Below are 26,082 nucleotides of genomic sequence, written 5' to 3'. Positions count from 1 at the left end.
TAATTGTAAGACTATTCAACTTTATTAAAAATATTCTAAAACAGTACATTTAACAAAAATGGGTTTATTTCCATGTAATGCTTCTTTCATTTCTCTCGCCTCAGTTTTATCTACAGCCAGGCCAATATCTTACTCTAAGTCACTTTATTAAGTAATGCATACTCTTTAGATACAAAGTCCTTTTGGGCAGCATGGAACATGAAGTCCTTTTGGGCAATATGCAACATCTATTGGCAATGCACTTCTAGGAAAATTATGACATTTGGTAAGAGTAAACCTCAACCCCATGACCCCAAACCAGGGTAGGGTAGAGAAGAGAGAATATACACAAGATCACAAAAACATTACCAGTCAAGTGCATTATAGCTAATATCCATTCGCTTTAAAATAGGGTTGCATATGGATTCAGAAAGCTTCAAAATATTTGTAGATCAAAAGGAAAGGGCCAAAGAGCAACATGACCATGACCATAGAACACATTAGATTAGCTAAAAGGGCAGCTCAAATTCATTATCTCTGCTTCTAGCTATAGGGGGTAATCAATACACGTAAACTCATAGTTAAAAAGCCTTTGTGGAAAATTAAATTGTAACAGAAAATAAATTAAGGACTCATTACTTCTAAGGGAATTCATTATGTAATTTTTGTTAGATGGACGTCTCCGTAGTATATTTTAAATATGATTCAACATCAAGGTAAACGCATATTCCAATGAGTCTTTGCTTAAAATAAAACAATTTGGGGTACTATCATCAGAACTTACATCACATTATCATGAGTATCATTTTGGTGGCAAATTTAATCCTTTGTGAATTGATTTTAGGGGAGGGATATGCCTGCTCTGTGAATATTGATTAAATATGGTAATCAAAGAAGTCCTATAATCTTTTTTTTTAATATGCAGATTTTTAAATTTTTTGGCTGCGCTATGCAGCTTGTGAGATTCTAGTTCCCTGACCTGGGATTAAACCTGGGTTGTGGCATTGAAAGCACCAAGTCCTAACCACTGGACCACCAAGGAACTCCCATATAATTTTTCATTTTTAAAAAAGATTAAGCAATTTTATTATATGTCTCCTAAGTGAAATGCCTTTATATTTTGTATACATTAGTTTGACTGTATATGATTGGGTTTACAGCTCCTTAGACATGCCAAGTCTGTGTGTGTAAAGTACATTAGGGTAATTTCTAATCTGATAGAAAAGTAGCTGATTATATCTGTACTAAATGGACCTACACTCGCTACAGGCCAGAGGCAACAAAGCTCTACTGTAATGTAAGAAATGCAGTGGAAAAGAACGATCTGATAATCCAGATATGGTAAGCCCAATTCCGGATCACAGGAAAATTCTATTTCCAAAAATATAAGCCATTAGAAGTCAAGATTTAATTATAGCACTATCCTTATTTTAAAAAGGAGGAGTCAATTATTTGTGAGCATTGCGGATACTTCTGCTATCTACAAGCTATCCGGAATTACTAAAAAAATATCTATATTTTATTCATGAATATTGACCCACTGGATCAAAGTGTCACTCCTCAGTCTAGACTTTACAAATATTTCTGGTGCCTTGATCCAGGCACGTGCCCCCTCTGCTTTCCTTGGCCCCGTCATAATCACAGCATCCTATTCTCTGAAATGTTATAAGAATGATGAACCCAAAATCTCAGGGGTTCTTGAATGCTGCTATTAGAGCAGCCAAAACTCTTTGCAAATGACTTCTGTGATGGGGACAAGCATGTCCAACCTGTATCAAGAAGGGAATTCTCTTCTAGGTGCCTAGGAAAGGGTGATAAAGTTGCTGGGTATATTAGTCAAGGTCACTCGGGAAGACTGTTTTGTGGTTATTCTTCTGAGCCCCTGAGTCATCCCACATCACCGATGTACCTGTACTGTGATTAGCAATGTAACCAATAAAAAAATTTTTTTTAGTATAATATGTAGAACCGTCAACTCTACAGTCCCTCAGATCATGACAATACCAGCTCAGCTATACGTCTTCCCCAAAGTGGAGCTGGTCTATTCATACTTTCATTACTTCGTTTCAAAAAGCAGGAAGCCTGCAAAGGTGGAGAAGCGTTGGTGGTCCCCGTGAAGAGCGCCATTGCCCATTCTCAGCCAAACCTCATCCCCTTTGGCCAGCTTCAGCACTGCTTGGTTGCTGGAGGTATCTGATTTCCCCTTGGTTTCATAGCTAGAAGGAAAGAGAGGGCACCAACTATTTAGTCTTTGCAGTGAACAGCCAGCTCTTCGACAAAATTTGTCCTCATCTTCTCTCCCAGAATCTCATCCATTTAGGTATCGTCCTGGATTAAATTCTCTAAATGACACGTGCCCCTTATAGAATTAGCCGATACAACTCCCACAAAGAGCCCCCCTTGCTCCTTCCTCACTATGACTGTGGAATGCTAATGACAGAGACCAGAGTGACCTTGGAAGCCACCTGTTGAAGCCTGAGTGCTTGAAGACTGTGCCATGAGAAGAAAAGGAATTTCTATCATTTTCAAGCCGTTGGGTCAATGTCATAGCAGTTCAGTCCACCCTAACTAATTTAGAATTTGGTTCTAAAGAAGGGTGCTATGGGAGGGAGGAGATATGGGGGTACATGTATAAATACAGCTGATGCACTTTAGTGTACCTCAAAAACTGGCACAACAGTGTAAAGCAATTATATTCCAATAAAGAGCTTTTCAAAAAAAAAAAGGGTTGCTGCCACAACCCAGACTAAAGCATGTTGCATCAGCTCATGGTCAGGCAGAAGGCAATGAGGAAACAGATACCGTGGGCTTGAAAGTTGGAGATCCCTGTAATGTTTGAGCAAAGCATTTAGGAAAACGTGATGATTTGGAGTAGAATGCCTGATGCATAAAAATCTCCACAACCTGTGGTTCTTTCCTCCTTCTGACTGTGGCAATGACAATGGCCAGTGAGAACTTGGGAGTCAGTTTTATAGATGGCAGAAATGCTTTCACCTGCCCAACATCCCTCTAAAACCAGGTGGAGCAACCCTCCTTCCAACCTCTACATCACCCCCTCCTCCACCCTTTCTGTCTCATCCTTCCCCAACCTGGAACCACCCAAGATAAACAGAGCTCTAGTGTGTTCAAGCCACAATATTCTGGATCTCTTTGTTGCAGCAGTTTCACCTACCTAACTCAACTTTCTCTCTTTTGGCTTTTCAAATACACCTCTTACTAGAGGCCAGGTTCCAAAAGGAAAAAAAAAAAAAAAAAATATATATATATATATATATATATGGCAATCCTCACAAGTCATCAAAAATAACAACCACACAGTTTTCACAGTTTCTCAATGCCCATTTATGTATTATGGGAAAGGTTGGCTCTCTCTGCCTCTTCCCTATGTCTTAAGCTTACATCAGAGCACATTGCCATATTTCTTTTTTAAACGAACTTTTTTCCAAAGACCCTTAGGGCCGGGGTGCTAAGATAAAGATCCGAGTCACAGCACAGCTGAAAGAGGGAAACCAACTCCCAACTCTTAGCCTGCCAGCTCTGGAGATGATAGAGGAGGCCATCAAGAGGCGACTCTAGGCAAAGGGGGCAGAGAGCAGGAAAGGAGAAGAAAAGACTGAGAGTGAAGGAAAGAAAGGATGAATTGAGAAAAGAATACACATGATTAGTTACAGGGAGTGTTGCTAGTAATTAGTCAGACCTCTTATCAACCTGCTTGTGCTCAAGTTTATCAGATTCACTGCTTCCCAAACAGTAATGATAATCTGGCCATATATCGGTATCTGGGGAGCTCTTGATGACAACAAGGTTGCTGCCAGTCTCTGTTGATTCCCATATACCTCCTGACATTGGCCATCCTTTGAGCGAACATGGCAGCATGGATACCTATGATAGAAAAGACTGCTCACCTGTACATGCTGAAGACCGTGTTGCCATTGTGCATGAGGTACACATGCACTTCCTCAACGTCTTCATGTTTCATCATGCTGAAGGTGAAGAAATACACACCTGAAAGAGGCCGATATTTATCCACATTTATATTAACTATTGTACGTTGAGGACCGGGAGACAGCAGGGAGATATGTCACATGACTTTACACTTCTTTTGTTGCTATTCTACGTTGTATGTAGGCTCTTCTTGGTCTTTATTCCTAAGAGTGTCCCTTTATCTGCTCTCACCTTCAAACTGCTTTAAATTTTTTTGAGACTTTCTCAGTGTGTAGACCCTGTGTCCCTAACAAGACTACAAAGTCTTTAAAAGAAGGATTTGGCTGTATCTCATGGCCTCTCCCTGCCCATGACAAAGCGCTAAGAGTGAAGTACGTAAACCTGTCCCTCAGTTTAGATTAACCATCCTCAGCACGTTCCTCAGGACACATATGGACAAAGTAGAGAGCCCTGCAGAGAGGCACCCATGGACTTCTGTGGCCTAACAAAGTGACCCAAGTGCAACACAGCCATTAGCCAGAGATAAGGCAGTACCACAGCACAGAGAAATGTTCATCAGTTCTAATAGCTCCAGCAATTTCTCATGTTATTTGTTGTAAGTAAGTGAAATTATGTAATAGAAAGATTCAACTTTGACTTAGTAGCAAGACCTTGCTACTAACTATATGAATCCTTTTCACTGAAAAAGGAGCAACATATTTTAAAATGTTAATTTTCTTGTAAGAGTCTAGGGCTCCTAATTGAAAGTAACTTAATATACCTGATACACTTTAAATACCACTGTAGAAAATACCTTCACTGAAAGGTGAAGAAGAATTCAATAGCAGAGAGATGAGCGAAAAGGAAAATCTTCCTAACTCCAAATGATCTTGGTTTTGAGAGTGCATTTTGGAAAGATGAATGAATATAAATCATCCAACTCTTATTGATTGCCATGCTATATTTTTAAACGAATGGCCTTGTCTTAGTTCCTTTGAGCTGCTATAACAAGATACAACAGACTGAGTGGCTTATAAGTAATAAAAGTGTATTTCTCACAGTTCTGGAGACTGGAATTCCAGGACCAGGTAAGGGCCCTCTTCCAGGTCACAGACTTCTGGTTGTGTCCTCACATGGCAGAAAGGGCTAGGGAGCTCCAGGGGGCCTCTTCTATGAAGGCATTAATCCCATTCATGAGAGTTCATCATCATATAATCACATCCCGAAGGCCCTACCTCCGCACATCACCACCTTGGGCATTAGGTGTGCAACGTGTGAATTTTGGGAGGACACGAACAACAAGTCCATAGTAGACTTTGTAAAAGAAAAACCCAGAAACATCTTTTTTTAAAAAAAGCACCACATAGTTCTCTGCTGTTTTCCAAAGTTGCAATCAAGTAACATAGAAGCTGTGAGGCTACCATGTTGATTCATCTGCCTCTGAGTTAAGTTGAACCAAATAAAGATGTATGATTGTGCTTAATTTAGTGCCAGGCTTGCATAGTCAATGTGCTGGGAATAAAGGATATGGTATAAAAATAAGTCGTGTCCCTTCAGATGCCTAAAGATTGGTCCACAGATGAAAAGTAAAGGCAGATACAAATCAGAGACTCAAAGAAAGTCATTTACATGTGTGCAGTTTTTTACATTTTACAAAACTTATTACATACACACCCAATTTTCAGTGCCTCAAGAAGATAAAGGGGGAATCAAAACGACAGAAAAAAAGATATTACTTTTCCTGAAAAAATGATGACTGCTATAAAAAATTGATGCAGAAGCATTTTAGAAAGACTAAGAAACCAGATGGTGAATAAATGAAATGAGTAGAGTTGGAATACAAAAGTGAATCTGTATTATATCCACATGTGGCTTTCCTCTGCAAGGGAAGGTACTGAAACCAGAGGCGATACATTTGCACTCTGGTTTAAAGGTCTTTGTTGCTACGTAATTGCAAAATTCAGGCTCTTCTGTCCCATCATTCCCAGAGTTGAAAAGTATAAGGTGGTTATTTTATAATCTATTGGATGAGGCTTAAACAGTAAAGTGGGAGTCAGATGATGGTTGCTATTGAACAAAGTATGTCCACCCCAAGAGAATTCTAAAAAACAACTGAGTCCTTGAGATTCAATTATAAAGCCATTGAAAGCAGTGGAACCATTCATTGGACATATCTAGGCAATTGTGTAATTTGTGGCACAGATAATGTTTAACAAAGCAGTTATAGGAAAATTATAAACCCTCAGAGCAGAAAACCACATAAGAAGATTTAAGGCTGACTGAAGGGTGATGAAAGATTTCTTCTCTCACTTCATACGTCAGTTCATTTCTGACTTTGGCTGGGTATAAAAATAAATCAAGGCACACATGAAAAGCATTTGTGACAAATCTAACACGGCCACTGCATCCATCAGAATTTCTTCTGTTCCTTCTCAATATCATATAGAGAGACAAAGAGAACTGAAAACAAACACCAAAAAGTATCTATTCTCTGCAAAACTAGGAGACTGAAAAAAAAAATCAGTAAACTTAAAATGTCAAACTTAAGTGCTGTCATGTGTCACTGACAGCAGGCAGAGTCACATGCAGGCAGCATGGAGGTTGGGCAAGGAGTTTTGAGGAGCCCAGGTGGGAGCAGATCTCAAACAGCATCCAGAAAAATGCACCCCCTGATGCAGAAGGGCCACTCTGAGGTATAAATGCTGGAAAGAAGCTCCTGTGAGCAGGAGATAAAGCAAAAGTTATGTCTGGGGGGAAGGTTGCTAGATAAAGTACAGAGAGTGTGGAAAGTGGTCCTTCAGTGGTGGAGCTCAGAACCTGCCAGCAAATATAAGGCTCCTAGAGGCAAAGGAACTGGCAAGTGCAAGGCTGGTTTCGGAAGTTTTCCTAGATCCAGTACAATCTGGGGAGGCAGAGACGTGTGGTCACACAGAGAAAACACACCAAGCGGCAGCAGTTAAAAGAAGTGGGGAGGACTCGCTCCGGCAGCACGTATACAAAAATTGGAACGATATAGAGAAGATTAGCATGGTCCTTCAGCAAGAATGACACGGAAATTTGTGAAGCAGTCCATATTTTAAAAAAAGAATGAAAAGAGAAAAAAAGAAAGAAAAGGGGATCCCCTGGCAGCAAGGGAGGAACCATTGAGCTACCAAGCCTGGAAGTTTCCCTTTCCCCAAGAAATTACTGCATAGAGCTGATCTAGGAAAATTCTTCACCCATCAGTTAATATTAGAAAGTAGAAAAGAACAAAACTTGCCAATAGTTAAAGAATACTCACCAAGAAGAAATGTTGTCATGTGGTGGATGAAAAATGAAACCAAAGATTCCATCATGGGTTTAAAATATATTAATGAAGCAAACCCCTCTATGAAAGAACATTGTAAAACAGAATGCAGAAACTCATGGTAGAAATGACCAGACAAGAGGAGGAACTGAAAACTGGGACATCATGACTAACGTAAAACACAGAAAAAGTTAAAAAAAAAAAGCATCACAGAAACAAGACAGAAGACATGGGAAGAAGCAAAAAGGAGAATTAACCCTCAGAAGATGCAATTAAGCATACACAGCACAGAAATGGAAAAAGCAAACAACATGAAGTGGAACTAAAGAGCACCAAAAGATTAGAAAAAATAATACACACAGAAAGACTAAGAAAAGTTAAAAAAGAAAAGAAAAAAGCGTACTTGGAGTTCTTAAAAAAGTTAACCAGTGGCGTAATAAGGTGTGGGGGTCGGGGGGGGGGATGGTCAGGGGGATGCTTGTGAGAGGTCTACCCTATAGGGGAGGAGTACTTTATCACTGACATGTTTAGAACTGCTGGCCTATGATGATAATAAAAAAATCTAGCTAATTGTAATTGGTTTTATTATAGCTTTAAAATATTCTCTGCACAATATACTCCCTGATTGCCTGACTTCCTAACACAAGTCAGGCTGCTCCCAATGCCAGCTCACCTTAGCACAATGAGAAGAAGAAACTGTATTTATATTTATATTTTAAAATATAATTCAGAGAAGCATTCTTGGACAAAAAGAAGGCTTACACACATATTGAAAGGCCACAGCAGGAAAATCTGACCCAGAATGATGAACACTTCTCCAAAAAAAAAAATCACTGGGCTTTGAAGATAAAGAATTCTTTGGGAAGTCAAGCAGAAAGATTAAGTCACTTATAAGAGGAAAAAACTCAGACTTTTTTCAGAGTTCTCCAGACAAAATGTCAGAAAACAGGCCAAAAAAAGAAAAAAAAATGTAAGCCAAGGTTTTTATTTGCAGCCAAGTTTATAACAGTTTAGAGCATGTAAAGTCTTAAGGAATACTGATATCATAAGATTTCTTGAGAAAATAATTAAAGGATAAAATTTAGCTAATAAAGCGATATCTGAGAAATTTTGGCAAAATGACTAATGGTCAACATTGAATATATTTAACTGCAGGATAAGTCCAAATCATAGGAGGGGATAATGTTGACAAACTAAAATGTAATTGTTTTATACCTTGACAGTGTATATAAATCATTCAACCACCAAAAGTTAAAAATTAAGGAAGAAGGTGGGAGACAGAATAAGCTCATTGATTGGCTTATCTGTAATATTTGGGAGCTATATATATATATACACATATATATGATAATTTAACAATGTTATCTATGTACATATAACAATATAACAATGATATTTATTTTATCATTGAAGGTTACAAATGAGGCAATTTAAACTTGACAAATCATTCTTAAATACAAAGATAATACTAAGAAATAAAACACTCTTGCCTACAATTGGGCAATGAAAGAGAGAAAAAAGGCAGGGGAAGAGGAATAGATACTTTGAAAGAAGTGAGGTCTAAGGACAATACGTAGGTATAATTATAAATGTGGACAAATAGGCAAACATTCCCAAGTATCAGAAAAGCTACCAACAACAACAGCAAAAACAAAGTGAAAGATTTGAAAATAGGTATAAAAACAGAAAGCATAACAAAATAATATTACAAGCCAAAAATATGCTCAATTTACTCAAGAGATAGGGAAAATATATAGAATAACAGGTAGCACAAATAGAGAATGGCAAGACAATAAATTTTAATCTAAGTATATCAATAATCTCATTAAGTGTGAATACATACTCTAGTTAAAGGACAGTGATTGTCCAATTGGATTAAAAAGGAAGATCAGTCTAAAGGGAAAAAAAAAAAAAAAGCAAGACCAACTAACTATATGTTGCCTACAAGAAAACCACTTTAAATTTAAAGACAAAGTTTGGTTAAAAGTAAAAGTATAGAAAAATATGCCATGTAAACACTATCCAAAAGAAAGCTGGAGAAGCTATAATATATTAAACAAAGTAGACATCAGAAATATTATCAAGGATAAAGAGAAACATTATATGATGATAAAGGGTCAATCCACCAATAGTCTAAATGGACATGGATAAAGGTTAAACAAACTTTGCTAAGGAAAAGAGACTTACATTGTACTATATAATACCAAAAGACTATATACCGTACAATTCCATTTATATGACATTCTGGAACTCTAGGGATGGAAAACCAATCACTCATTGTCACGGGTTAGAGTTCAAAGGGACTGACTGCAAAGGGATAGAACAAGGGAATTTGGGGGATAAAAGACTGTTCTGTTTGATACTATGGTGGTGGAGACATATCTCTACACACTTGTCGAAACCCATAGAACTGTACACCACAAAGAATGAATTTCGCTGCATGCAGAATTTTAAAAACTCAACTAGACTGTCAGAGAAACTCAAGATGAGATTATGACAAATAAATCTAACTGTATTACCAATGAATGAAGTAATGGAACTGAAGGGCATGGGGGAAAAGAAGATCTAAGGGCTTTTAAAGACAGCAGTTTGAATGAATCCCATAAAGATAAAAAGAATTGTACAAAACATTATACCCTCGTTGATAAATTTGCTTCTCATGGGACATGGGTTTGCAATTTTGTAACTTAATTTGTATACCCAGGTTCAACAAATACCTAAGAGAGAAGGGTTTCTCACTGCCAAAGAAAGAAGATACAAATAAAGAGGATGCTAGGATGGACCTAGTGGTGCTGCATTTGAGTCAGATGTATCAGAATGAACTCATGGTTTTCATTTGTTTTTTAACGAGAGAGAGAGACAGAGGGAGGAAGAGAGGGAGGGAGGGAGAGCGGTGATAGATGATAGATAGATGATGGATGGATGGATAGATAGATAGATAGATAAATAGATAGATAGATGATAGAGATAGATAGATAGATAGATGATAGATAGATAGATAGATAGATAGATAGATAGATAGATAGATGATAGATAGATAGATAGATAGATAGATAGATAGATAGATACATAGATAGATAGATATATGATAGATAGGAAAATAGAAGCAGTGACATCCTAATAGCGATGAGTACTTTTGGCACCCAGATCTTGGTTTCTAAATACTACTCTCCAATAAAAGGAACTAGGGCTCCTTGGAAAGATGGGTGTTTCCAGAGTTGGGACAGGCAACAATGCAAAATGAGCTTGAAGCAGCTTGTGGCACTAGAAAGTAAGGAAGTTGTTGGGGACAGAATAATGTCTCCCATGTATGCCCAGGTCCTAAAATCCCAGGATCTGTGACTGTCACTTTATATGGCAAAAAGGACTTTGCAGGTATGATTAAGTTCAGGGTTTGTTGTGTCTCCGCACCTCCCCCCTACCCCCCCCCCCCCGCCCCCCCTCCACCGGCTGTGCTGCACAGCTTTTGGGATCTTAGTTCCCTGACCAGGGATTGACCTCGACCCTCGGCAGTGAAAGCACAGAGTCCTAACCACTGGACTGAAGAGGAATTCCCAAGTTCAGGAGGCTGAGGTGGGGAGATTATCCTAGATTATCCAGGCGGGCCCAAGGTAATCACACTGTCTTTATAAAAGAGCCAAGGAGGTCAGAAGCTGAGAAGACAAAAGTGATGTGACAATAGAAGCAGAGATTGAGGTGATGTGGCCAAGAGAAAGGGAATTGTGGCAGCTCTCTAAAAGCTGGAAGAGGCAAGGCCCTAGAGCTTCCAGAAAAACCAGCACTGCCCATGCCCTGACTTTAGCCCAGTTGGACTGATCTTGAGCAACTGACATCAGAACTGTAAGAGAATAATTCTGTGTTTTAAGCTTAGTTTGCAGTAATCTGTTACAGCAGCAATAGGAAATGAATACAGACGTGCTTAAAAAAAATTTTTTTTTAATGTTTTTAAAAAAGGATCAGGCCTTCCTTGGGGTGGCAGCAAGGAGGTGGGAGGAACTCAGTTTTGACACATTTAAACTGTGAGAATTATGATCTAAGGGCTTTTCACGTCAGAGGTAAATGACTTGCATAACTCTCTTAGGGGTTATTTGGTTCAGTCCAAATCAGAGTTAATAATCTAAGTCACCATGGTCATCATTTTTTAAAGTGTTTTTGTCTTTTCAGATTCTAATTCATTTACTTTGAAATCCAGCAAGGAAAAAATTATATCTATGTCTATGTCTATCTCTATGTCTATCTCTATCTACATGTTTTACCAGAATCACAAAGACTTCTTAACTCCCTTAGTGTCTTTCTTTGTTCCCTCCTTCTTCCTTCCCTCCTTCCCTCCCTCCCTCCTTCCCTTCCTCCTATCCTTCCTTCCTCCTTCCTCCCTTCCTCCCCTCCTTCCCTTTCTCAGTTGCTAGATTGATTGATCCAGTCATTCATTTCTTTTTACCTCTCACCTGATACTGGGGCCCCAAATCTACCGGTCATGACATCAAAGAAGTTTCCGATGTTGGTTTCCACACTGCTGAAGATAATCCCGCTGTTCTGGTTGCTGAAGTGAGTGGCCAGGGAAGCCATGAACGCGATCTAAGGAAAGAGCTGGCTGTTAATTAAAAGGCAGTTTATCTTAGAGAAATACGGTTTCGATGTAAGTAAGTTTATTTCAGCGATATCTGTAACAGCAAGATTGGAAATAATTTAAATATTACTCTAGGAAGAAATAAATCACTCATGGTAATTTCTAACATTTAGAATCTGAGAAGTCCTATAGCCAAACAACTTTTTAATTTTGTTTACCCTGTTATTTTTTCCCTGAAAACACCTGTGATGTTATGATTTATAACAAATATGTAAATAAATATATATTTAGTATTGTCCCCAGTTCTGGCACTCCTAAATCCTCAGAACTCCTGCAGTCCTCAGAATGTCCCATGTTGAGGGCAATCGAAGTGTCTTTTGTTGGGTTAAGGAAGGAACTTTGGAAAAGCGCCTGTGGGGGGTCTGGCTGCCTGTGGAGCCACCCACGTGATTGGAGAGTTTTGAACTCTCAGTTCCCTCCCCCACCACCTTCCCCACACCCCCAAACCTCCGTGGAGGAGAGAGGGGCTGCCCGTCCCATCAATCGCCCATGGCCAGTGATTTAATTACTCTTGCCCTTGCATGAAGCCTCCATAAAGACCCAAAGGACACATTTCAGAGAGCCTCCTGGCTGGTGAAGGCATGGAGAGGTGGGGAGAGTGGCACTCTCAGATAGGCCATGGACGCTCCGTCCCCTTTCCCCATACCCTGCCCTAATCTTCTCTCTCATCTGGCTGTTCCTCACTTATATCCTTTTATAATATACTGCTGAGCTGTTAAGTACAATGTTTCTCTGAGTTCTTCCATGAGCCACTTTAGTAAATTAATCAAACCCAAGGAGGGGGTCATGGGAACCTCTGATCTACAGCCAGACAGAAGCACAGGTGACAACCTGGACTTGGATATGTGCCTAAAGTGGGCGAGGTGGGGCAGTCTCACAGGACTGAGCTCTTAACCTGTGGGATCTGATGTACCTCCAGGTAAATAGTGTCAGAAATGAGCTGAATTGTAGGGCATCCAGCTGGTGTCCAAGAATTGCTTGGTGGAGTGGTGACAGCCCACACGTGGAAATTGTTACCACCATTGGAGAGTCACATTTGAACATCAATGCCCAGGCTTCCCTGGTGGCTCAGTGCTTAAGAATCAGCCTGCCAATGTAGGGGATACAGGTTCAAGCCCTGGTCTCGGAAGATCCCACATGCCACGAAGCAACGAAGCTTGTGCAACACAACTACTGAGCCTGCACCCTAAAGCCCGAGAGCCACAACTCCTGAGCCCACGTGGCACAACTACTGCAGTCTGCAAGCCTAGAGCCAGTGCTCCGCAACAAGAGAAGCCCACCACAATGAGAAGCCCATGTACCACAACAAAGAGTAGCCCCTGCTCGCCACAACTACACAAAGCCCACGTGCAGCAACAAAGACCCAGTGCAGCCAAGAAATTAAATTAATTAATTAAAATAAATAAAATATAATAAAACATTTTTAAAAAGGAATGAAAGGGAGTTTTACGGGAGAGAGGTGAGAGAAGAGCGAGAACTTGAAGTTCTGGAAGACTTGGGGTGTGGGGGGGGCAAGCCTGGGAGAATCAACACGGAAAGGATTTGGGCAATCAGACCCCATAAGGGCACTGGACTCAAAAGGATGAAGAAGGGATGACACCAGTGGAGAGATTTAGAAATGGGGATGAAATTACCGGAAGTCGCCTCCCTTTACCGTCTGCCGAAAACCAGTATCCTCTCCTCTTTAATGCCTCCTTCAAAACGTGTGAAAGTAGTTCTCCTAAATGATCATATCGTGGTTTTAGGGTTAAAAAGCGGACAGAGCAAATGTAATAATTGCTCTGGTGTTCTCCATTAAACTGGCTACTCCAGAGCCCCTTAGCCAGGGTATAACCATCCACAGATTTGGGTTCATTTCTAGCTTTCAAAATGTTTATCATCCATCTTATTATGTACCTATAACCTGGCATCTGTTTCCTTTTCTTTGTAAATTTATATGGGCACATGGATCCCAGGTTGCTAAAATTATTAAACAACATTCATTAAAAAGTTATGAAACCACAAAAGCAGGAAGATTGACACACAGGACCTCTTAGTTTACCCTTAAAAAGCCCGAGATCCAGAAAAATGATGGAATTTATCCAAGGTCAAACAACTACCACCTGTGCCCAAATAAAAGGCAAAGTTTTCTCCCATCGATCTTGCAGATAGAGTCTCTGTACAATCTAGTTCTGCAATGGTTTCTCATGTTGTGATACTGTCCATGAAAACATTAATAATCAATCTAAGAAAGAAATGGAAAATCTTATTTGAGCCAACCTGAGGATCATAACCCAGGAGACAGTCTTCCAGAAAGCTCTGAGGACTGTTCCGAAGACATATGGGGGGGAGGCCAATATATATATGTGATTTTGGTGAAGGGTTACATGCAATCCAGCACACGGCTTGGTAGAAGGTTACTGCTATTCACAGGAACAGATGTCTTAGTGAAGGTTTCAGTGCTTTTCTAAGTATGAGAAGATGCAGGAAACTGGGTTCATAAAACTTTCTCCTGAGAAGATCTAACCACCGAGGGCCAGTTCTGTCAGTCTTCCCAGAGCACAAAGTGCCTCATCCTGAACCTCACCTTGAATTCCTTTCATGGTATATTGTAGGTCAGTGACTGCAGTGGCTAATGACTTGGTTCTTGTAGAACTAGATGGTGGGCAATGTTCTTTATTTTACAGTCTTCTCCCTTTTAGTCTTAATTTTGACCAAGGTTTGGGAGATATTTTGTGACCAATTTGTCTCACTGCACTAGGAATGCTCATTCCCAGTTCAGGTGAGGATTTCCTTGATAGGACACACCATGTGCTATTACTGGACCAGATCCAGTTAACGGTAGCCAAAAGCCTCTGCACCACCTGTCTCACTAGTCTGTTATGGTCCAGGAAATGGCTCCCTCTTGTTCCTTTTCCCATATCTAGAGTTACACTGTTACAATCATTGATCTTACAGAACTACATATTTGGTGAATTGTTTCCAATCCCCTAGACATCACTATTTTTATCAGAGGCTCAGTCACACACTGGTAATGCAACAAACAATAATCTTGTAAAATAGGCAGAATACAAGTAATATAGCTAATAACATTAATAAGTATATAAGTAAGTAATGTTATCTTCTAAGGAGTTCTTTACCTTTCTGGTGCCAAAAGAAGAGAAATTTATCTTTACGGTCGAGCAGGTATTTCTGCCACTGGGGAGGTCTGGTTAATGCATGAGGCAGATGCACAATGCCCATGAGAGGGGAGGGAGGAGGCAGAGAAAAAATGATGTTTAAATTTTTCTTGTCTTGCCTTAAAATATGAATTTTATTTCCATCAGTATGTCCTCTCAATTACTCAATTTTAATCACAGGTTATTGTTTCAGGAAGACACACCAGCCAGAAACAAGGAAGAAAAAAAATGCTAGTTTTCAATGTTGATAGGGGTCCCTTGAAAGAATGCATCTTAAAAATATTAGTGAAATAAATAAATAAATAAATAACCCGGGCTTAGTAATTTTCTTGGTGTGACCTAACCTCATATTTACAAGTTTTAGGTGTTACTGACAAGAATTTTGAAGACCACCTAAAAGAGGAATAAAGAACAGATAAATGGGTAGTTGGGCTTGAGATTAAAATGTCCAATGACAGCCTCATAAATGAATTAAAAAAACCTTTATGCTGAAATGAATATGGTCTAGTCTGGTCTGGTGGGTGATGCAAAATAAAATGCCTCTAGTGGTAAAGAAGATACTGATGAGAATAGTTTAAATAAAAATTAATGCCACAAAATCTGATTTGATAGAAAGCAGTATTTGTATAATAATACCCATATATGTGATTTAAATATGCAAATATAACAAAATTGATAAATAAATGGAATGGTCAAATATCTACTTAATAATATTTTATGCATCTAAAAGATTATATATTTGAGTTGCCAAAAACCTTTTTATTGAACATATCTCCTCATTTGGCAATGGAGATTAGTTGACGTTCAGGGTTGGTTTGTATTTGGTCTAATGAGGGTGTTGAAGTTCACCCTTCAAACATTTCTCTTCCTAAGAATGATATCAAAGCACTTTGACAGCACAGGTCTTCTGCAAACACCCTGTGGTGGAAATGAACAAATTGAGACAGGTTTACTCAACACTGAGGATGAAGAGGCACTCAAGCCTTCTGATTCCTGGACCCTGAGGGTCACCTAGAGATGTGCCGAGATGACTTACCTGCAGTTCTGGTGGGATCCCCGGGTAGCCCTTCTCTCCTTTGGGGCCATGCTGCCCACGCTCCCCTCGCGGCCCCAGGTCACCTTTGTCTCCTTTCTCGCCTTTGGCCCCTTCATGGCCAGTGGCTCCATTATTGCCATTGTTTCCATGATTTCCTTAAACAACCAGACAGCATCACAAGAGAAAGCCCAGTCACTCATTCTCACCATCTATTTCTATACAAATGCAGCTCCTTTCTTCAAAAACGCACAAACTCAACTGTAAAAGGGGACCATTTGAAACAAGCCCAAACACAATCATTGGATGGGATCTCTTTTAAATGGGACACTGAAAACAGCCTTAGATACTCAAGGCTCCAGGCTCCAAAGCCTGTTTTTCCTGTAAAGCAAGACTTGGTTGAAAGATTGCATAGAAGATTGATAATAAAGCAGCCTTTATAATAACAAAGATTAGAAACCACCTAAATGTCCATGAATACTGAAAGAGCTAATTTAAAAAATGGTACATCCCAGTAGATTATGTTATATAGTCACAAAAAAAGAATGCTGAAGAAAAATATTTAATAACATGATATTTTTAAACAAAAAAGGTTATGAATCAATCGGGATAGCATGATACATAATATGTACATGTTTTATCCAAAGGGGAAAAAGACTAGAACAGATTACATAAAAATATTTTGCAGTGGTTTATTTTTTTCCAAGTGGATGAAACACAAGCGATTTTTGTGTCATGCTACATCCTTTTCTGCATTTTTGAAATTTTCTACAAAGAACACATACCACTTTTACTTATAACTAGAGGAAAAGTAAAATCATTGATAAAAAATTATAACAATAATCTTGAAAGCAAGATTTGGGTGAGGATTTCAACTCTTCACTTTACTTTGCTATGAGATCATCTCTATGCCTCTCCCTTTATTTTTATATTTCTTGAATTCCAGGCCCTTTGCTGTTTATGTGGTGTGTCACCTTTAGCCAAGCTTGCAATTCTTCCAGATTAGTGACTTTTGACTAATCTGTGACCTGTGACCATGGGTCAATGTGCTAATGACTAAACTGTTTCCTGATGGGAAGCACGCAGCCAAGGCCAGCCTGTTCTGCGACCTCAGAAGAGTTCAGACCTAAGAAGAATGTAGAGGGGTCTGAATCTCCCCTGCCCTTAATCACTGCACCTGCCGCCCTCGATGCTCAGTGACACAGATTCCAAGCTACTAATCATAAAGTCTAACAGAGCATTTTCTCATTCCAAATTTGGTTTCATCTGAGAAGTCACTCAAAAGGATTTGGAAACATTAAACCTCATTCGATAAATATTAACATCAATGGGCGTAAGTCAGAGAAGAGCAAGCAGACATTTGCCAAACCCTGAGAAAAAGTTCTATCCCCAGGAACTGACCTGGAGATAAGCAAGTCAGTTAAATGCCCAGATAGATTTGGAGGTCCTGGGACAGAGGGCACCTGGGCTACCCTTTCCTTGGCTGACCCAGGAGACTAGCAAGTTCCTCATATGATCCATGCCTGGGGCGCCATTCAACAGTAGAGATGGCTGAACAGTGCGTCTAGAGGGACCCAGTGGAGCTCTACAGCAAGCCCTGTGTCACCATGTGGTGCTGGAGCCCAAAAAGTCCCCATGAGTCCAAGAGAGGCATGAAGGTCAACTGAGAGACAGCTGAGCATGGAGGCACCCGGAGGTTAGGGGAAGAAACACTCAGCTAGACCCAGAATCAGACAGAAGCATGTGTAGCTCAGTGAAAGAGACTGTGAAGATGACTGTAACCCTAGCCAGCAAGCTCTCCTGCCCACTCTCACTTCTCAAATCCCCTGAAGGCTAGATCTGGGGCGCCGCATGGAGCAGGCGGTGGCGGAAACACTGAAACAAGAATTTGAACCTGTTAAGCTCCAGTGGTTCCAGACTCCGTGCTGGTGAAGGGCCTCCTGGCCTGCAGGCTGGGGCCCCAGCATGCCTAATGCCTGTGGGATTCCGCGAGCGGTGTGGATAATAGATACTATAGTTTATACAGTTCCACCTCATTAACTCAATAAGCCCAGTTCCCCACCCAGCTCTCTCTTGGATTTTCCATGCATAAGCTCTGGATCATACACAAGTGACCCCAAATCACTTGAGTTTCACCCCTGGCTCCTGTTCTGGCACAGTCTGCCATTGGACCAGAAGCAACACATCTCTCTCATCCTTACCTGGAATGCCAGGGGGACCTGGAGGTCCAGGGGGACCTTGGTAGCCCCGAAAGCTGTAGTCTCCATGGCAACACTTGCTGCAGTCTGGGGGCAGTCCTCCGGTAGGTGGAGACTTTAAAAAAATACAAAGAGAAGCGTCAGAGAAAGGTATGTGTGAGTGACTAGAACTTCTGAATTTCCTCTGGCCACAGCCCCTACATAAGCTTAATTTCAAACGACCCACAACAACATCAGAAAAGAAGGGTATATCAATGGCATAGGAGTCAGGGAGTAGCTAAGGTGAGGTGATGATCAGAACGCAAAGGACACAGGAGAGTCAGTAGAAGAACAGGCTCTTTGGAAAGTGTGAGTGCGGTGGAGGATCAGGGCAGTATTTCTGGAAAGTATGTTCCTGCTGCTACAGGAAAAGAGAAAGCTCCTTCAGAAGTGGACTTGGAAACATTCCCTTTCTTTTCCAACTGCCAGTAGTCTCAGACACAGCTAGATTGAGTAAATGACCCTCAAATGATTAAAAATTACCAACTTCAAACATCGTTATTAAGACTATCTTTATTCACAATATAGGGTTAAGAGTTCTTAGAATTTCTGAATTATAACTCTAGCTTTTCCAACAGTCACAACACATATACATTGCCTTAGAAAATTAAGGAAAGTATTCATTAATCCAATACATTCTTATTAATTATCTGCATCTTGAAACAACTTTAACTTCCTTTTTTTAAACTTCCACCTTTAACATGCTCTTCTGTTTCATATTCCACTTGAAAATTTAAAGTGATTATCGCCTTATTTGAACTGAAATTTAATGAGTCCTAAATGGATACTAAATGTATTCAAATATGACACTGAGTTCAATGCTTATTTATTCAATGATAAGTTTCTAAAATTTGTGCTTACTGTCAAGGAGCTAGAGATTTGGCAGAAGTTGATTGGCAGAAGAGTTAGTGCTGTTTACAAAATTTGGAATCTCCTCTAAATTGGCAACTTGCCTTTTAATTATAGCATACAAAAGACTTGTGGAAACTTTCCTAGACACGGATTATAATTCAAAAGCTTTTTGAAAATAGCATATAGTTGCTAAGGGATTCATTTTTTAAAAGAAAGAGAATGAGAGAGAGAAGGGGAGAGTGGGAAAGGGAGGGAGGAAGAAGTCATTTAAAATTCAAGTTTTCTCTATCATTAGAAATCCAAGCAGAACAATGGATCAAGGTTTCACATTGCTGCATCCCTAGACCTTACTTTTTTCTTTAAATCAAAAATCAGCTTGGACTTTTTCCTTTCTCACATTCCTTTTTCCTAAAGATTCCTGCCTAACTATTAAAAAATGCAGAACAGCATCTATGGTCCAAGCATCCTCCTGCAACATCTCCGAGCCCAGTCTCAAATGATGAGGAGCTGGGATTTGGAGCAACCTCCTAATCTCGTCTTAGGTCCCCAGACCCAACCCTGGACAGGTAAGGGAGCCTATGAAAACCTCTTATAAACCTGGTGGAGGGAAAGAAAATCAGCGAAAGCAATTGGTCTGAGACAAGGGATTTCAGGAACTTGGAAAGTCAGACACCACAGCACCGCCCCACCTTCTAATCCAAAGATGCAATCTGAGAAGTAAGTATTCTGTAATTTCCTGGTATGATTTTGCTAATATGGAATACAGCTTTTTAAGCTCCAAGAAATACTAAACTCTGCCAATAACAAATTTTAGAGGAGAAGGGTGTGGAGAGAGGGAAAATCCTGAAGTGGAACCATTTGTCTAAAAATAGAATTGAAAACCTGAGATGCTAAGAATGTCAGAAAGAGAAGTGGACTGGAACCAGAACTCCCATCTCAGGTCTGTGTGACTCTCATGAAGTCACTTTTCCCCCAGACATCATTTTTCTTGTCCACTAAATTAGCGGATTGGGTAAAGATGGTCATGAATTTTCTTTCCAGCTCTATAATGCAAACAAGGATACTGAAGTCTTTTCCAAAGCCACAGATGGTGACTTAGAAAGATTTTGTTTTGAAGTTTAGCTAGACTTCGGGGGGCGCTAGCTCCGGGGGATGAGGTACACACCCAAGCACTTCGAGAGCATACAGCTGCCACCAAATCAGGGAGAGACTTCTGGTCGCTAAGTGGGCCCCTCCTGAGAACCCGCCTGCAACATTTCACAACATGGTCCTCCCTCTGGCCTGGTCTTTCCAAGTTCAGTCAATTGGAACCATGTCCGTGAGCCTTAGAACAAGTTGGGCAGGATATGTTAACTGAGAAGTTTTCTCCCAGGTAAGGGAGAATCTCATACTAGGTAGTTCTGTATATCACTGTGTTAATCATAGCCTTTCCCAAAATTCGGTCGAATTTGAGCACCAAGTTCATGCAAATGGGTGGCAGGGGAAGAAGAAGGTCTACAAGACATGTTCCATCCATGTTGTGGATGGAGGCCTAGAGGCAGCTACTGAGAATTAAGCTCTACTATTGGGAAACGACTTGAGGAAAGAGAGCCCACAGATCCTGCTTTAACTTAAGGAAGAGGTAAGAGAAAGAAGTTGAAGAGAAGTGGAAGAGAGAGAGACAGGCATCCAGGCAGAGGAGGGGAGGTTGATCAAGGTGAATGATGAAGAGCTACAGAGAAGAAAATGCCAGGAAAAGAGAGTGCAGGTCTGCTCACCCCACCTCTGCACATCTCTGCGCAAATTCTATGGCCAGAGTCCTCTTTCTAGAACACAAACCTGATTACTTCATTGCCCTGCTATGCACAAACAAAAGCTTTCGCTTGCAAAACAAGGTCTAAACTTCTTAACCAGTCAACAGAATCCATGAGGTGGCACTAAAATCACTGGAGCCTTCCTCCCACAGCCCAGCTCTCCAGGCACACTCGCTCCTCAAGGCTCTCTCAAGGCTCTTCCTGTGGTGTGTATTTTATTTTTACCATGGATACCCATCTTTTTTGTCTCATCCTTTGAGATCTGACTCAGTGGCCACCACCATTCTGACCCTTTTTCCCCAAAAGTCTTTTGTGTGTGAACTTTATCACATGGTACTTAATTACCTGTTAATTTATCCACACTAGAGCCCTTCAGAACTGTTCAGAGCTAGAAGTTTGAGTCTACTTATCCCCATCCTAAAGCGTGACTCATAGTAGAAGCACAGGAAATGATTGGTGAAGGAATGAATGAAGACAAGGGAGGATTAAAAGAAGAGGTGGGGAAAGTGAGGAAAGAAGGAAGAACACAGAACAATTCTAAACTCAATGTGGGTCTGCACATCCATTGGCAGGGAGTTGTATTGAAACCTCCAGAATATCAGTGGCTGAATCTCCTCAGTATCTCCTGTTGGGGGCTAGTTAGGAAATACTTCAGGAACTCAAAGGAGTTTTAAAGCCCCCTTGGTTTCAAAAAACCCCCCCAAAACCCAGAAAATGGCTTCTTTCGCCCCTCATCTGATTTCAACATACTAGATGCCTAGGGGTACTAGAAGGTGGGGTGGAATAAAAATGTAATTTGGATTTCAGTGGCCTGCTGGGTGTTGGTTGCCAAGCAATGATGACTGATGACAGCCTACATCTGTCTTCTGCTGCCTCTAGGGGCTCACGTGCCATGACCACTTTTTGAAGTGGAAAGTCCTGATCAAGGCTTGGACAAAAGCACAAATATCTTCACCACTGAGAAAAACACAAATTAGTATTAATCACTCTTCAGCCAAAAGATTCTCAGATGAAAGAACAATCTCTAAAACCACTTTCACAAAGCAGGATTGGATTTAGGTGTTATCATTTCTTCCATGGCTCTGCAAAGGAGCAAGTTTTTTCTTGACCAGGCCCCACAGAACAGTTTGGGTAACTGTATTTGTGGTCAAGTTAGAAGTCCCAGGTTTTTCCCAGATCTACAGCTGCTTCTGCTTGTGATTTTGGTCTGATCATATCACCAGTCTGAACCCAAACTTTCAATCTGTGATCAGAGGGGTTTAGATTTCAACTGCATGGACTTTGTCAGGGCCTATTCGATGCACAGAAGCAGTCAATTCTTGTAGTAAAATTTATCTGTTCAAAGACCATATAATTTCCAGTAACTCTCTTTGCCCCTCATCTGATTTCAGCATGCTTGATACCTAGAAGGCAAATCAAAATCTGCTTCTTCCTTGTATTGTACACCTGAAACTAATATAATTTTATATGTCGATTATATCTCAATTAAAAAATTTTAATTAAAACATAATAAAGATATCTTTTAAAACCTGTTTCTTCCTATTCTTAATGTGTTTGATTAAATTGGGTGTCATCAATTTGCCACTCACTATACTGAAATCTTAACTCACTCCCATACTACCCTGAAAGAGTTAAAGATGTTTCCTTAGATGCTGTGCTTATACTCAGCATCTTACACAAGTCCTCTGTGATGATTAGGCATTAAGTCATACAACAGAATCAGCTGACAGTGTGTTTTTGTTTTAACCCTTTCGTCCTTTTTTAAACAGAGTAAACGTAGAGACTTAGTAGCCTAGAGTGCTATACATCAAATAACCAAGCCTGGCATGAAATGTCACAGTAAACTCACACATCAAATGAAAAACAAAGGCCAGCTTCTCTCTGCTGGGAAGAATTAAGAAAGTTTAACTTATGATCTGCAAATGATTATCTCTAACGGTCTGTCTATCTGCAAAGGTCAGCTCTTCTCTTTTCCGCACCAACAGAGCAAGAACGAAACCAAATCACAGCAGAGCAGGGCTGGCTGCCCCTGTTCCCCTTTCTGATGGAGCAGCTCTGGCCTCTGTCTCAGTACATCAGTGCTACCTCTGCTGATTTTCTAACACAGACCAGCACCGCCCCTACTATCCCACAGCAACCCAGAGAGAGACCCACAAGCAGCTCAGCCAACTTCTGGAAAGCATCAATCCTAGGAATCATAGCTGAAAAGAAGAGCAAAAACAACAGAACTCATTAAGCTTTGACAGTAACCCTTAAAAGAGAATTCCGAGTACCTGGCCCCAGAATGGGGTGATCTGGGCTAGGTCATCTACCTCGGGGTGCGGTAGCTCATCTGGTCTCAGGGATTTTAGGTCTGTAGAAGTGTTATTATCCACAGTCCCAGTTTTAGGATGGCTCCGCTCTCTCACTTTCTCCCTCCTGGAGCCGCTACGGCCAGTCTGCTGATGGCTTTGCACTATTCTTGCCACCACTTTATTAGCTCTTCCGCTCACCTCCATGTATTCATCTTGACACAGGCAAAAAGGGAGGAAAAGCAAAGCCAGCAGGTGCCAACAGACGAGCTGCCTTCCGAACATGGTTCCCAACAGAGCCACTGAGCCTCCCGGAGAAGACGGCTGGGGTCCCGGGCGCCGTGGTCTGCTCGGGCAAGCGCCAGGGCTGGAGAGGAGAGCTGCAGCCGGTCCGGCGGTTTTATACTTCAGTGTGCGATAAATAAGGCTGCAGACACGCCAGAGGGCGAGCGGTCCTCCTCCGCGGGCAGGACGGCCCCCATTCATCACTTTCCCACACCACAGGCGAAACGATTTGGGCGCACAGCTCCCAGTTGGTGGGGTTCATAAATGTCACACCTTGGCACGTTTTTTGTTAAAGTGTGAAGAAAACATACACAACCAGCTGGAAACAGGCAGCATGTGTCCAGTGGTTTGCTTTTGCGATTAGACATGGAAAGGCTGCGCCTTTGCGGTCTAAGACGCCTTCTGGAAAAACCTCCTCCCGGGCTTGCCAGGAAATTCGGGCTTAACTGCACTAATTCCGTCTGAAATGGCAGTGGGAACGTGTTCAGGGCCATCGAGAGAGCTCTGCACTCTGGCTGTTCAGATGATATTTCCCCACTGTATCCCCCACTTAAAGGAACTCATTTCCTCTTCTGGCACAGGCAACTGAAGGCAGTTGGGTGACTCCAGAACACTGAGCTGGATTCAGGTGCAGAGTCTCTGGGTTTAGCAAAAGCATTTCCCCATCCTAGGTTTCATTTCCTTTTCCCTGGAGTTTCCAAAAGCCACAGTTAGATCAAAGTGGACCAAGTCGCTGACTGCCAGATGGAGATACGACATCCTGCTTCGTATTAAAACAAGGTTGTCTGTCTCTGGCCCCTCGCCCCTCTTCCTTCTGACATATTCTTGATTAAAATCAAAGAACTGGAAAGCATCAAACCGAACACCCTCCTCCAACTAGATCAGGATGGAGAGAACTATCATTTCCTTTATGATACTCACTACATTTTTATGAATTCAGCCAAAAAGAAAATGGACATTCCTAACCTCTTTGTAACAATAAAGAGAACTCACTTAGCTTTGCCGTTAAAAAATTGCTTCTATTTCCATCTCATTTTATGTACTATTATTCACTCGCATAACAAAAAGTCACTGCCCCTGGGACTTAAAGGCAGTGAGTGCCCTGTGTGTGATGCTCAGAGGACAAGGGTGGCAGTGTAAGAAGCTGAAGCTGGGGAAGGCAGGCCTGATGATGAGGCTGCAGAGCAGCTGGAGAGAGGGAGAGGGCTGCTCACAGCTGCCCTCCTCACTCAGAACAGGGGCCTGGGAACCAAAAGCCAATGTTCGATGCAAGATGCATCACTCCTGCCACTGACAGTACAGCTGCTTCTGAGCCCACGTTTATACATAAAAGGATTTGGTGCAGAGGATGGAGTGAGAGAGTGATTCAGTAAAATAAATGCTCTCCAGTTCACAAATGCAGGGGTCCTGGGAGTCATGCTTCTTCCAAGCAGGCAGCTCCCACCTAGTAGGGTGGAAGGCACTCTGCCATCCCCATTTTATAAGTCTACACTTGTGTGTCCAGAATTTCCCCACTGGAGGATTTTTTGAGTTCCGGGATGAGCGCTCTTGGGCAGATGTCCCTGGGGAAGGTAGTACATCAAGCTGTTATCTGGTATTAATTTTTATTGAGGATTTTTGAACAGACCTGGAGCAGGAGCTGGGGGAAGGACAGCGCTCAGATGTCCTTGGACGAGCAAGTGGATGGGATCTTGCTATGGGAGAAAAGGCCCAGGGCTCCATCAACAGGGAAGCCTGGAAAACATTTTACAGGGAGACCACAAAGCAAGAAACATCTCTGAAATCCAGGTCACCTCATTCACAAGGTTTTTAAGAGCTGTCTCTGGCAGCTCCCCCCATCTGGATAAGTAGCTCCAAGTCAACCTCTTCTGACTTGCAACTGTATTGAGGCTTTCTATTGGTGTTTTCCATCCTTTCATTTATTCTAGTGGTTCTCAATCCTGTCTGCATAATAAATGAACAAGGGAGCTTCTAAATATATCCGTGCCTGGATCCCATCCCAGACAAATTGAGTCAGAGTCACTAGTGGGGCCTGGGCATCAAGAGTTTTTGAAAATTCCCTGAGATGATTCTATTGTGCAATCAGGGTTAGGAATCACTGACCCATCCTTTCCTTGACTCAATAGGAAGAAATAACAATAATATCTCTCATTCGTTGAGCACTTACCATATGTCAGCCAAGTACTTCTTTGCTTTATTTAGCTCACTGACTTCTGTCAGTAAACCTGTTGTTCCCACCTTATAGATGAGGAAACAGAGGCTCAGAGAAGTAAAGTGACTTACCTGGTATTGCACAGTTGGAAAGGGGCCATTAGGCTATACCTCCACCTGTCCTGCTTTCCCACAGCAAAGCAGGAGAAGACCAGTGTCAAGCTGACTGCAGAGAGAAGGCCAGCCCCATAGCTGCCAGGACCAGAATCTGGGGTCTGAGAGTTATGAGTTGAATTGTAACACCCAAAAAGACGTTGAGGTCCTGATCCCCGATACCTGTGAATATGACTGTATTTGGAAATAGTCTTTTTAGACAATCAAGTTAAAGTGAGGTCATTAGGGTGGACCCTACCCAGGTATGACTCTGTCCTTATAAAAGGGAAAAAACTAGACAGAAACAGACATG

The 26,082-nt window shown here is 41.2% G+C and overlaps 1 protein-coding gene and 1 non-coding gene across 3 annotated transcripts; one reads left to right on the top strand and one right to left on the bottom strand.

Moving 5' to 3' along the window:
• On the bottom strand, positions 1-23,631 carry C1QTNF3 (C1q and TNF related 3). Of its 2 annotated transcripts, none has more exons than XM_057709409.1 (6): positions 23,163-23,631; positions 18,209-18,320; positions 16,011-16,165; positions 11,635-11,764; positions 3,885-3,984; positions 1-2,195 (listed from the first exon to the last, which is right to left on the bottom strand). In XM_057709409.1, exons 1-6 carry the CDS (start codon positions 23,463-23,465, stop codon positions 2,036-2,038), a joined length of 960 nt encoding a protein of 319 aa, XP_057565392.1. In that variant the 5' UTR covers positions 23,466-23,631; the 3' UTR covers positions 1-2,035. The 2 variants fall into 2 exon arrangements, with proteins under 2 accessions (XP_057565392.1, XP_057565393.1); XM_057709410.1 differs by having other exon boundaries at positions 23,382-23,621.
• Positions 6,876-6,982, top strand: LOC130837599 (U6 spliceosomal RNA). The gene has a single exon (XR_009049371.1). It is a non-coding gene; the product is annotated as a U6 spliceosomal RNA (small nuclear RNA).
• Positions 23,632-26,082: the final 2,451 nt, after the last annotated feature.

The sequence above is a fragment of the Hippopotamus amphibius genome, chromosome 15 (assembly GCF_030028045.1).
Source record: "Hippopotamus amphibius kiboko isolate mHipAmp2 chromosome 15, mHipAmp2.hap2, whole genome shotgun sequence".
Taxonomy (NCBI): Eukaryota; Metazoa; Chordata; class Mammalia; order Artiodactyla; family Hippopotamidae; genus Hippopotamus; species Hippopotamus amphibius.
Note: the sequence above shows the minus strand (reverse complement) of the source record. Positions and strands in the feature narration are given on the sequence as shown.

What these genes read in the sequence shown, in the direction of transcription:
- C1QTNF3 (XM_057709409.1), bottom strand. Translation starts at nt 23,465, where the DNA reads ATGTTCGGAAGGCAGCTCGTCTGTTGGCACCTGCTGGCTTTGCTTTTC. An exon ending in AGGTCCCCCTGGCATTCCAG is followed by an intron (nt 16,166 to 18,208) that starts GTAAGGATGAGA and finishes TGGTTGTTTAAG; the next exon opens with GAAATCATGGAAACAATGGC. An exon ending in ACGGTCTTCAGCATGTACAG is followed by an intron (nt 2,196 to 3,884) that starts GTGAGCAGTCTT and finishes CTTTCCTTCTAG; the next exon opens with CTATGAAACCAAGGGGAAAT.